At 47.7% G+C, this 13,566-nt stretch overlaps 1 protein-coding gene across 2 annotated transcripts in view; it reads left to right on the forward strand.

The window, feature by feature from the left end:
- TRPM7 (transient receptor potential cation channel subfamily M member 7) overlaps window positions 1-13,566 on the forward strand; it is a 2,599,208-nt gene that overhangs the window by 484,656 nt on the left and 2,100,986 nt on the right. For both annotated transcript variants that reach the window (XM_069624956.1, XM_069624955.1), the window contains exon 4: window positions 12,479-12,677. In XM_069624956.1, the coding sequence (XP_069481057.1) occupies window positions 12,479-12,677 (199 nt within the window). The remainder of the gene's footprint in view (window positions 1-12,478; window positions 12,678-13,566) is intronic.

The following is a 13,566-nucleotide window of genomic DNA, read 5'->3' on the forward strand; positions in this document are numbered from 1 at the left end:
AGCACTAGAGTTTGGAGGATACGACATCCCGGCCGACTGCAGAGAGGTTCTTGCAAAGGCCAGGGCATCCTCAACTCTCAAGTCCTACGGACATAAATGGAAGAGGTTCTCGGTCTGGTGTCGTGCACAGAAGATTAACCCTCTGTGGCCCCTCAAGTATTGCCGTACCTATTGTCTTTGGCCAAGGCTGGCCTATCTCACGATTCCATCAAGGTAAATCTGGCTGCCGTCTCGCGTTACACCAGAACTACAGGACGGGTGTCCTTTTGGTCTCATCGACTGGTGAAGGAATTTATGAAAGGACTGTTCCGATCATTCCCGCCGGTGAAGGCCCCTGCCCCGGCGTGGGAGCTCAACGTGGTGCTAACTAGGCTCATGGGGCCCCCATTCGAGCCTATGCATTCAGTGCCGTTGAAGTTTCTGTCGTGGAAGACAGCATTCCTCGTCGCCATCATCTCTGCACGACGAGTGGGAGAGATCCAGGCCCTGTCTTGCAAGCCTCCATACTTGACTTTTCACGACACGAGGGTAGTGCTGAGGACACACCCCTCCTTCATGTCCAAGGTGCCGTCGGACTTCCACCTCAACGAGCCCTTGGTGTTGCCAGTTTTCTTCCCGTCGCCTTCGTCGCCGGCTGAGAGGACTCAGCACTCGCTGGATGTAGCTAGAGCGCTGAAGTTCTACGTGGACTGCACAAAGAGTTTTCGGAAGACATCACAGCTGTTTGTGAACTTCAGACCTGTGAATCAAGGGAAGGCTCTCTCGAAGACATCCATTTCAGATGGCTCTCCGGCTGCATCATGCACTGTTACCGGTTGGCAAACCGACCGTTGCCAGGCCGTCCGAGGGCCCATTCGACCAGAGCGATTGCTGCTACTACGGCGTTCCTGTCTGGTGTGCCGCTGCTGGACATCTGCAGGGCTGCTACGTGGAGGTCGACGCACACCTTCACGAGATTCTACTGCGTCGACCGGGATTCCAGGGAGGAGTCCAGAGTCAGCTGCGCAACCTGTTCGCCTAAGGTGAGCCTGGTGAGGAGGTAAGAGTTGCTTAATGCTGAGTTGTTGTATTGCTTGATATTGAGCCTTTTGCCACCTCTCGTGGTTGTGCATGTGTATACTGCTATGTATTCTTATATTCATGAGCATGTGAATCCATGCCAGACCCCATGCTGGAGAAGGAACAAGTTACTTATAACTGTTATTCTCCAGCATGGGTCTGGCATGGATTCACATGCGAACCCTCCCGCCTACCCCTCTGCGGCTCTTCTCTTGGTCATTCTGCCACTTCACGTGCCACCAAATCTGAGGATGGCTGCCAGGGGCGGGACTTAGGGAGAGGGCAGTCATTGGCTGGGGGCAGTATGACCCAGAGACCAGTGATTGGTTACTACTGAGAAAGACAGATCAGAAACGAAACTGATACTGATTTTTTTCTATACCGAGGATTCCCAGCCTGACGACGGGGAATATTCATGAGCATGTGAATCCATGCCAGAGCCATGCTGGAGAACAACAGTTACAGGTAAGTAACTTGTTCCTTCCCCTCCACGGACAAGATGGCAGCACTCAAATCAGCTACCGGCATTTCTTGAGCAGGGCGGTAACTTCTGCATTGTGGTACCACCACCTGCTAGGGATTATGGCAGCCTATCTTGCCTCAAACCATGCTCAAAATGAGGAGGTTGCAGCTACATTTCTCGGCTCTTGGAATCAGGAAACTGGCTACCAAGCAGCATTAGTCAGCATAGCAACTTGTCTGCACCAGAACCTTCTCTGGCGAAGGGCAGACTCCAATTTCCTGGTAGGCAGACCATTCTGGCAGACTCAACCAGCAATGACCATTACCATCGACTCATCACTCCAGGGGTGGGGAGCCACTTTGAATGAACACAAGTGTCCCAAGGCCTTTGGTTGAGACAGGGCCAGGACAGGCACATACATTGGTTAGAAATTATGGCTATATGGCTAGCGCTGAAAGCTTTTATCCCGGTAATCAGCAACAGCCCGGTCTGCAATCAGACGGACAGCCCCACCTGCATGTACTACCTCAACAAACCGGGGGGCACCAGATCCACTCCTCTGTGCAGGCTAACAATAGACATATGGGTATGGGCCCTAGCAAACAAAATATAGTTCGACTGGATTGTGTCCTTCCACGTATTCCTTGTCTTGTGATATTCGTTATCGCCTTCTTCACTGCTTTGTAAAAAAAATGTCGGCAGAGGCCACTGTGCTCGAGGCATGGTGTCGATTGTCCCTCGACGGGCTCCGTTCTCTGTCGACGTCACTGCTGGTATAAATAGCTCCAGCCGCACCCATTGGCTTAATTTCTGTTTTTCCGATTGCTTCGCTCTCGTGAACGGCACGCTTCGAGATTTTCTGTCAGAAAATGTCATCATCTACTGCTTCTACACCCAAGACTGGGTTTAAGAAGTGCATCGACTGCGGTTCGAAGAGGTCAATCACCAATCCTCACCGCATCTGTCTTTGGTGCCTGGGTTCAGATCATCGAACCGGCGACTGTGGCTCCTGTCTGTCGATGACAGAGGAAGCCCTCTGTGAGAGGAAAGGTAAACCAGCAGTGGGGCAGGAGGCGTCGAAGGCCACTTCGAATGCCATGTCGAAAAGACATAAAAAAAAAAACATCCGATTCAAAAGAATCGGAACATCACAAAAAACACTGAGATTCCAATCTCGTAGATCGAGGAGATCTTCATCGTCATCTTCTAAAAAAGTTAAAAGGAGACATAGATCTCATCATCATCCGATAAATCAACTGAATTGGTTTGATGGCCTACAAAATCGGATTCCCCAAGAAAATGGGAGGCTTTTAGAAGAAAAATGATGGGAGGTCTTTGAGAATGCGGCCTCAACCCCCTCAAAGAAACCCCAAAAGAGCCAGACCCTGGTCGCTCCATTGGACGATACAGGGAAGTCGGGAACTACTGCGGTAAAGCCCAGTAGTATGGGTGAAACCGTAAAACTCGAGTCAACAAATTGTCGAGAAATCCTTGAGAGTCGAGTGTTTCACCGATACCTCATAAAAAGCAGAAGTTTTCTAAAACATCCGCAACTTCGCCAACACCATCGGCGCCGACAGCTTCGACATCGAAGCCTGAAACTGGCTCGGAGGATGAGGAAATCTCTCCTTTTGGAGTGCAATATGGCACTAGACAGGTTCCAGAGAACCTTATAGACCCTGAATCTAAGATGAGAGACCTGTGCAAGACTCTGCATTCTGCTAGTGGCATTGAAACGTCACCTGAATTGGAGTTTTCCAGACCTGACCCTGCAGAACATGCAGATTCAGGGTACAGGAGTTTAATGAATAGAGTGCTAGAATATATGGGCTGGGGTAGAGCCTCACCCACTTTTGAACAGGATGATATGACGGAAATAATAGTTCGGGGCCCCCAGAAAGATCCAGTTCTCCCCTTCCATATGACGCTTCAGAGAACAGTTGGTAAGAACTGGGAAACCCCCGACAACATTGCTGCGGTAAACAGCAATTTTCCGAAGAAGTATAGAACTACTTCTGATCTCGAGTATCTGAATAGACATCCTACTCCAGAAAGTCTGGTTATTCAGACTGCAACTACTTCGAGACAAACTGCATATCCAACCATGCATCCGGATAGGGAGGATAAGACGGATGACGCTTGGGCCTGTAAGGTTTTTACTTCGGGTTGCATGGCCTTAAAGTCAACCAATGTCACCTGTACCCTGGCCAGGTTCACACATACCCTCTGGCAATATATTCCGGAAGGCAAGGAAAGGGAAGGCTTCCTGAATATTGTCAAAGATGAGAAGGAGGCAATGGGGGAATGTCTCCAGTCTGGACTGGATACTGCTGAAAGTATTAGCAGATCCATGGCATCAAGCACAGTACTACGCAGATTTGAGTGGTTGAGAAAGACGGGTTTTGCACCAGATGTGCAGGCCAGGCTTCTCAACATACCTTTTGATGGCTCGAGGCTGTTTGGAAGTGAGGCTGATGAAAGCCTAGAAAAGCTACAGACCTCAAAAGCGCCAGCTAAATCCGTTAGTTCCTCCATGCGACAACCCCAGAAACCCTATTCGGGCTCATCTTCCTGGAGGGGTTGTCCTTTCCGGTACTACTCTTCTTTTGGTAGAGGAAGAGGACAGGCTTTTCAAAGGGGCAAAAGAAATGTCACTTGTGGTGGACGAGGAAAGACTACAAAGCCATCTTCAGGAACAGCATCTTTACCCTCAACCGCACCTGCAGCCGCCTCCAAATCACTCTGAAGGCTTATCGTACAATACACCAATGGGAGGCAGAGTCTCTCGGGGCATTACTTCAGATGTTTGGGCACTGGAAACAGTAGCTCAAGGTTATTGCCTTCCCTTCCTAAAAAGGCCTCAGGATCATCCACCAAGAGCCAACTCGGCCAAAATTCCAGACACGCTCCTTTTGCAGGAAATTTTAACCCTGCTAGAGAAAGGTGCAATAGAACATGTACCTGTGGCGGAAAGGAACAAGGGTTGGTACTCCCCTTATTTTCTCATCCCAAAGAAGGACGGAGGATTGAGACCCATCTTGGACTTAAGAAACTTGAACAAGTTCCTCAGAAAGGACAAGTTCAAGATGGTAACCCTTTCTCAGATCCTTCAGGCTCTTCAACTCCAAGACTGGTTGGTATCATTGGACCTTCAGGATGCTTACTTTCATGTGCCAATCCATCCCAAGCACAGAAAGTACTTGAGGTTTGCAGTTGGCGGTTCTCACTATCAGTTTGAGTTCTGCCATTCGGGCTGACCTCTGCCCCAAGGGTTTTTACTAAGCTGATGGCGGTAGTGGCAGCGAGTCTCGGGAGAGGGGGGGGATTCACGTCTACCCTTACATGGACGACTGGTTGATCAGAGCACTTTCTCCTGAACAAGCTCAAAAACATCTGTTGATCACCTGTCAATTCCTTCACAATCTGGGCTTCACCCTCAATCTCAAGAAGTCCCACATGATACCATCCCAAAGACTCCAGTTTATTGTCACAGTCTTGGACACTTCCTCGGGAAAAGCCTCGCCTCCCGAGATAAGAGCTCTCCACATTCTGCAGATGGTAACAAAATTCCAGAAAGCCCAGCATCTGCCGGCCTTCGATTTTCTGAGGTTGCTCTGCCTCATGGCATACTGCATTTTTCTGGTGCCAGAGGCCAGATTGAGAATGAGATCCCTTCAATGGGCCCTCACAACTCAGTAGTCCCTGTTCTCTGTGAGTATGTTGGATCTTCTGCAAGTCCTGATTGCAGTTGCTCAGGATCTTCTATGGTGGACTTCCAACGACAACATCCTCAAAGGGGAATCTTTTTGGCAACCATGGCCGGAGATAACAGTAGTAACGGACGCCTCACTCATGGGGCGGGGAGCTCATACCAATGATCTGACAATCAGCTGTCGTTGTTCTCCATCGGAGTCCAAACTACACATCAACCTGTTGGAGCTGAGGGCAATCAGACTAGCGCTGAAGGCCTTCCTGCCCTCTGAACAAGAGTAGAATGTCCTGATAATGATGGACAACACAGTGGCCATGTACTACCGCAACAAAAGAGGAGGCGTAGGATCACTACCACTGTGCAGAGAAGCAATGATGCTCTGGTTCTGGGCAATATGGGGAGGAATCTCTCTATCGGCAGTTCACCTAGCCGGAGAGCAGAACATAGCGGCAGACGCTCTGAGCAGGCAGAGCACAGTCTCCCACGAGTGGGAGTTAGCTCAGGAAGTCCTTCTGGAGATCTTCACCCTTTGGGGAACCCCCCAAGTGGATCTGTTCGCGAGCGAGGTAAACCGGAAGTGCGAACAGTATTGCTCAAGGGAATTTCCCCCGAGTGGAGCTCTAGGAGATGCGTTCGTGGTGGACTGGGATTTCCCCCTACTGTACGCGTTTCCTCCAGTCCCCGTGATGCCTCAAGTAATCAGGAGGTTGAGAAAGTTCAGGAAAACCATGATCCTAATTGCCCCGGATTGGGCCAGGACGACGTGGTACCCGGACCTTCTGGACATGTCCGTCTGCCCTCCAATACGTCTTCCGCAAAGAGATGATCATCTGTCGCAAGAGGAAGGTCGGGTTCTCCATCCAGAGGTCAAGAGACTCAACCTTCACGCATGGTTTCTGAGAGGTTGAGATACAAGGATTGGGATCTTCCGGATGACGTTATGGAGATTTTGCTTTCATCCAGAAGGCCAGAAACTAAATCTTTCTACGATCTCGTTGGAACAAGTTCAGTAACTGGTGCAGAGAAAAGAGTGTGGACCCTTTTCAATGTGGCAACCCAATGGTGCTTTCTTTCATATTGCATCTAGCCAATCTGGGGGTCCATATCGGAACAATGAAAGGATATCTTGCTGCGCTGTCCATTTTCAAGCGCTCCTCGGAAGAGGTTTTTTACTTAAAAATTCCATTAATCATTCAGTTCCTGAAAGGACTTACCAATGTATATCCACTAGTTCCGTTTCATGTCCCAACTTGGGATTTAAACTTAGTTCTTAAATTTCTAACTTGAGCCTCTGCACTCCTGTCCTTTGAGGCTTCTAACACTAAAAACTGTCCTTCTTGTGGCATTAACATCAGCCCGCAGGGTAAGTGAACTACAGGCTCTCTCATGTAAACCTCCATATACCACTTTTTACAAGGATAAGGTAGTTCTTAAGGTTAAACCATTTTTCTTACTGAAAGTAGTTTCTGACTTCCATTTGTCACAAAAACCTATTTTACCAACATTCTGTCCTCATTTGGGTAAAGAAGAGGAGAGATTGCATAGACTGGACCCCAAAAGGGCCCTCAGGTTTTACATTTCAAGAATGTCAAAATTACATCAAGATGACCAACTCTTTGTGGGTTATACAGGTCGTAAATTGGGGTTAGCGGTGACAAAACAAACTATATCCCGCTGGAGCATTCTGGCTATATTGGAATGCTACAGATCAGCAGGAAAAGACCCACCGGATGGGCTATGGGCTCATTCCACTAGTGGAATGGCTACTTCTGCGGCTTTGAAGAGGGGAGTCCCTGCAAAAGACATTTGCTCGGCTGCAACATGGGCATCAATGCATACCTTCATCAAATATTACTGCTTAGATGCCTCCTCCTCCAATGAGGGTTTATTTGCCAGGGCGGTACTTCATTCCGTCCATGAAAACAATAACTAGCACTCCCACCTCCAAATTGATCACTGCTATGGGAGTCTATCACAAGATGAGGAATACATGGGAGCACACAATCCATTCGAAGAACAAGTTACTTACCAACTGTAACGTTCTTTCGACTGGATGTCCTTCCCAAGTATTCATAATCAACCCTCCCAGCCTACCCTGCAGTACAGTTTACTTTTTTTACACTTGCCTCTCACGATGGACCTATCGGTCACAGGACACGCCTGGGTGTTCCACGAGTATTTCCTCGAAAAAACAGAACTGAATCCAACTGGCGCGGCTCGAGCAATTTATACCAGCAGTGACGTCGACACGGAACGGAGCCAGTCGAGGGACAATCGACTCCACAACCTTGAGCACAGCACCCTCTGGTGAAAAAAAAATTCCGAAGCAGCGAAGCTGGCGATAACGAATCCGTGGGAGGAACATCTAGTCGAAAGAACGTTACAGTTGGTAATTAACTTGTTATTCTCAGCCATTCGCCTGCCGGGCGAGTCCAACCTAGATGCAGACAGGCTCAGCAAACTGGGGATCGACAATTACAAATGGCAACTGAATGAAAGGGTCCTGAGGGAGATCTTCCACAAATGAGGTCAGACACAGGTGGACCTTTTCGCCACCCCAACCAACAGGAAGTGTCGTCAGTTTTTAGCCTGGATGGGCCATGGTTCAGCTTCCCTGGGGGAGGTGTATTGCAGATTCAGTGGGACGGCATGTGGGCATTCGCATTCCCACCCACATTGCTTATACACAGGGTCATTTGCAAAGTCAGGGAGAGGCGACGACTATGTCTCATCTTGATAGCGCCACAGTGGCCGGCTAGACCGTTGTTCTCAGAACTGTTACGACTGTCCAATCAACCACCAGTTCCCCTCCCAGTTGAGCGGTTTCCACTACTATCCCAACAGGGGGAGCGGTGACGGTAGTCTACCCCTTCCTGGAGAAGATAGCCCTAGGAGCGTGGTTCCCGAACGCGTAACCCTGCTGCACCCCCATTTGTCACAGAACAATCTGGACATCATCCAAGAGGCAAGAAGTGCATCCACTAGGAGACAATACAAAAGCAAATGGACCAGGTTCTGCCATTGGGCTACCATCGACCATGTGAGGTCTTTCTCAGCACATCTAGCACACTCTGGGGTGCAGGTGGACACGTGCCACACCTACCTAGCAGCCATGGGTGCATATGGGAACTCTGGCGACAACCTTTTCTCCACCTCCACCCCGGTGGTATAAAGGCATCTTGCTGGACTAACCAGTATGTACCCACCTGTGAAATGTCCACACCTGGTCTGGGATCTCAAAGTGGTTCTGGCAGCCTTAGCCCATACCATAGACCTTTTGAGCCCATGGCTTCGGTAGACATTTGATTGGTTACTATTAAGACTGCGCTCTTGGTGGGTCTCACCTCAGCCCTCCGATTTAGTGAAATACAGACACTCGCCACTTCTGAACCATATACCATTTTACATTGGGACAAGTTGGTGCTAAGGACACACCCTTCTTTTCTCCCAAAGGTTGTGTCTTCGTTTCACCTCAATGAAGAAATAGTCCTTCCAACTATCTGCCCAAAACCGCAGGATGAAGCAGAAAAGGTCCTGCACTGTCTCGACGTCAGGAGTGCGTTCATATTTTACCTTGACCAGACTAAAGGCTTCCGCAGATGAGATGCTTTGTTTATCACTTTCAGAGGATTAAAAACCAGGGAGTCAAGCCTCCAAAGCCTCAATAGCATGGTGGATGGTTTTGGCCATCAAGGAAGCTTACGAGGGGCAGTGCATGAAGTTGCCAGCAAACATGCAAGCCCATGCGGTTAGAGCCAAGGCTATTGCTCTGGCATTCCAAAGACAAGTACCGTGGCAAACTATCAGCAAGGTGGCCACGTGGGCCTCCCCGTCGGCCTTCCGTAAGCACTATTGCTTAGACGCCAGTTCCAGATCAGATGCTGTATTTGGCCAAGCGGTCTTAAACCTGTTTTCATAGGGGTTGCATTCTCTCCACCACAGGGCTTTAATCAGTGGTAATCGCCCATACAGTATGGAGGAAAGGGGACGGGAGGTAGGAGAAATTACAGGTTACTCACTGTAGTGACCAACGTGCTCCTAGTCCATAGTCCCTTTTCTTCCATATTTTCCACTATCCGCCACTGTTTTAAACAGCATTATTAGGCAAATTTAATTTGGCTGATGTGTCAAAAGGGTCTGGGGTGTGGTGACGGTGGGTGTAGTCAAGGGAGCCCTGTCCTGGGGCCAAGCCCCCTCGTGCAACTAAATTTAAAGGGGAAGATGATTTTTTGGGTGAAACAGGTCCCGTTCCCATCCCTAGCGAGGGGCGGCCATACAGTATGGAGGAAAGGAACCTACGGACTAGGAGAACGTTAGTCACTACGGCGAGTGACTTGTAATTCTTCCCCTCTCTTCGGCATTGCTGTCTCGTAACGATTTGCTTCCTGTATACTGCCTGTCGCGGCACGCTCTGCAGTCTTTGCCCTGAGTGGAGGATTCGTTCCTCCGTTGCCTACTGTTATTGGCATCTATTTGCGGGCCCCATGCCCACCACGGCTGCAGCATGGTCATGCCACCAGGTAAGATGATCCTCCTTCCATCTCTGTCTAGGCATTATCCCCTTTTCCAATGCCGGCCTGCTGACGTCTTTCTCGTCTCTTGGTTCCTCCATGCTACCGCCATCTGTGCTGTGTCGCCTGGCTCTGCCCCTCCAGGACGTTCTCACTACAGGGGCTCGTCTTTGTGCAAGATTCTTCTCTCTACATTCAGGGTTCCTTGTCCCTTTATTCTCACTGCCGTATTTAAAAAGGTTGTGGCGTTCTCCATTAGCTCTTGAGTTTAAGATTCCAGCATTACTTTGACCTGACATTTATGGAAGTAATGTTTGTGTGTTTTGAAAGCAGATCAACTGAAACCGCATCAGTCGTTTCTATTCCCAAATAGGCAGACAGGGTATTCTTTATAGGGCGTTCCAGATAGGAATGGGAGTCCTTGTTCCCTAGAGAAGAGTCACTCCCAGTGAGGACCTGCTTTCCCAGACCCCTAGGGAGGGTTTTGCTGAGCGGGCTCAACTCCCTACCCTCAAAGGGGGTGGCTCCCCCCTGGGAATAAGGGACCAATGTCCCAGATTCCCAACACACCCGATAATAAACTACTAAAAGCATTTGCAAACTTGCCTGTCATAAGGGGGCGCTTCTCCTATTTATTAATAGAATCCAGTGCGAGGGAAGGTGCGTGTGAGCTAGGTGTGACAAAGAAAGGTGCATCAGTCGGAGGATAGAGAACCTGGAGATTCCTTAACATTTTATTTGAATCCCAAGAAGGACCAAACCTTTGTTCTCACTGAAGGTATTCAAGAGTGTAACAACCTTAGTATAGTGAGCAATAAAGGCACTGGTACACATGCAGTCCAATCCTAAACCAAAGTTTTTATTGACAATAAAGGACGTTTGTGGAATAGGTATAAGATTGGTAAAATTAGCTTTATCTGTAAACATGGTTAGGAACATTCCATTGCGGAAGGAAGGAAGGAAGGAAGGAAGGAAGGAAGGAAGGAAGGAAGGAAGGAAGGAAGGAAGGAAGGAAGGAAGGAAGGAAGGAAGGAAGGAAGGAAGGAAGGAAGGAAGGAGTAGCGACTCCTTGAAGAGGTGGTTCTTGAGTTCTTTTCTGAATTGTAGAAGCATGGGGGCGACACAGAGGAGTTTCCATAGTCTTAGGGCGTAGCCAGAGAAAGCTTGTTTTCTGGTACTTTCCTTTTCGCAGCATCAGATTTCGTCTGTATGTGTCCCAGCTTCTGGTGGTGCACTGTCTGCAGGAGATGCAAGTTTCACTGCGAGGTAGCAGGGTGACTTGAGGGAACTGCCTTATAGATGATGCAGCAAGACTTGAAGGTGATTTGTGCATGCAGTAGGAGCCAGTTAAGGTTTATGAGGGCCGGTGTGATGTGGTCATATCTGCGTAGGCCCTTGATGAGGCGTGCAGCCGCGTGTACGACACTTCTGAGGGGCACAAGTGAGGATAACGGGACGCCTTCAAGGACGGCATTGCCCCCATCCAGGTGGGATTGGACCAGTGCTTGAACAGTGGATCTGAAGCTGTCCGGAGGGAGGAAGGGCTTGACTTTCAACAGGCGGAAGAGCTGATTCCAAACTGTCTTGAGTTTTGCTAGCTATGGGGCTTGAAGGAAAAGTGTTTCTCTATGTGGAACCCGAGGGACTTGGCGCAAGAGGTGAGCTCGGGTGTGAAGCCCTTCGGGTTCATGGTTGATAGCCAGGTCTGTATGTCTGTATGTCTGGGTGTTCGGTGGAGTTGGTGAGGAGTAAGAATTTGGTCTTGGAGGGGTTAACCTTCGAGCATGCACTGGACATCCAAGATTGGATCAGCGAGAGGCAGGTTTTGAGCCTGTGGATGTCCTTGATGGAGTTTGCCAGCGTTGGATTTTGTGTGTGGCTAGGTGGCTCCATATATAGATTGAAGATCACTGGCTAGAGGAAGGAACCCAGCGGGACTCCACAGTTGACGGGTAGCATAGGTGATCTAGCAGAGTCCATCTGAACAAACCGCTGGCAAATGGCGAGGTAGAAAGTAAATGGACTCCATGGATTCTCAGAATGTACCAATTCACTTATTACTTAATAAGTCAATCATTCTATGTGTTGTTTGAAGTGTGCAAGGGAACATTTTAATTGTATCAAGAATAACATTTTGAAAGCACAGCTTTGGGAAGATTCAACCCTGGAGCTGTATCTGACCTTGATGGATGCTAGTGACAAGGATTTAGTTTAGCTCTGCACTGAAGAGGTGGGGCTTATCACACTATTGCTTCAAGGTATCACTGGAAGGGAAGGTTGGTACTCTGTTTTTGGACCGAAACTGTTGGTTTGTTTCTGGTGGGGTTATTCTTGCTTGGGCCTGGCACTTGAGCATCAGCTACGTACATCTTTTCTGTTGTCACCACTAGTGCATACTTCTACCGCTCCAATGCTGACTCACTACTAATATTGAGATGAAGGTTGGCTACACATGTTTATTTAATATTTATTTTCAGTCTAGTTTGATTTTTCTAAGAAGCATCCACAGTGTGCCCTTACAGTTGTACACCTGTAGGAAACCCACAACCTGGTTTGCACATCATTCTAAAGTCGAAACTTTTTGTATGGATTAAAGGAATGAAAAAGTTAAGCAAAAGCTAAACAGACTTTTTCCGAATCCATCTCCCCTGTGTAAACATTTTCATGTTGCCAATATTGAGATGATTAACTCATATTCTGGAATTAAACTTGCTTTTATATTTTGGCTTGTAGGTGTTGTTGTGGTCGTTTGGTCAGGCAGCATGCTTGTTTTACTGCAAGCGTTGCTATGAAATACTCCGATGTGAAACTGGGTGAAAACTTAAATCAAGAAGTAGAAGAATGGTCCATAGAAAAACATACAGAAGAAAGTCCCACTGATGCTTACGGCGTCATTAACTTTCAAGGAGGCTCACATTCATACAGAGCAAAGGTAAGCCTTTTTCTTTAGGGAATAATCATGTTAATTTTCATCCTGTGAGTTCATTTTGAAATGTAGGACTGCTTTTTAGGTATCTAAGAATGGCCAATGTGCAAATTGTGTTAAGCACATTTTCACATTTTCTTTTCATACCTGGTCACAGACTGCTTGACTTATTTCCATTATCTGTGCTTGTTTCTGGTAAAAGGATTCAATATTTGGTAATGCATTGTACAGATTCATAAATGTATGTACGTTCTACAAAATTCATAACTTGATCTTCATATACACCACTGCAAATCATTTATATTTCGGTTTTCAGACCAATAATGATTTTAAATGCCCTGTACCAAGTACAGGTTTTGAAACCATTAGGCTTACTAATTACAGGATTTGCAGTTAAGAAAATGTGCTTCCTTCGTTGTATTTCATTTTGTTAGAAATTTCAAACTCCATCTAGATAAGACACTAAATGGAGAAGAAGAATTCCTAATTTAAATGCTGGATGTATGTATTTTCAACTAAGATCCTCATAGAACAGCTAATAGTACAATGGATTTTTATCAGCACTGCTATGTCTTAAGTCTTTCTTCACTAACCGTAACAAATTACCTACTGTCATTTACCTCCAACACAAAAACATCTCCTGTGGGTAACCAGAAGGATCTAGCCTCTCCTCACTCCTCTTCTACTTGAACATGTCACCCTTAATGAAAATCATTTCAAAACCATGCACCGATCGCCTACAACTACCCAATGGTACCCAACTCTTCCTCAAGATAGCCAAAACCAAAGACCCAAACAATAATCTCAACAGTTGCCTCATCGACATATACAGCTGGATGGCAACCAAGAACCTCAAGCTAAACCTGACCAAAACAGAAATAATGATCTCACTCCC

This window comes from Ambystoma mexicanum, chromosome 11 (assembly GCF_040938575.1).
Source record: "Ambystoma mexicanum isolate Mex_15411 chromosome 11, UKY_AmexF1_1, whole genome shotgun sequence".
Taxonomy (NCBI): domain Eukaryota; kingdom Metazoa; phylum Chordata; class Amphibia; order Caudata; family Ambystomatidae; genus Ambystoma; species Ambystoma mexicanum.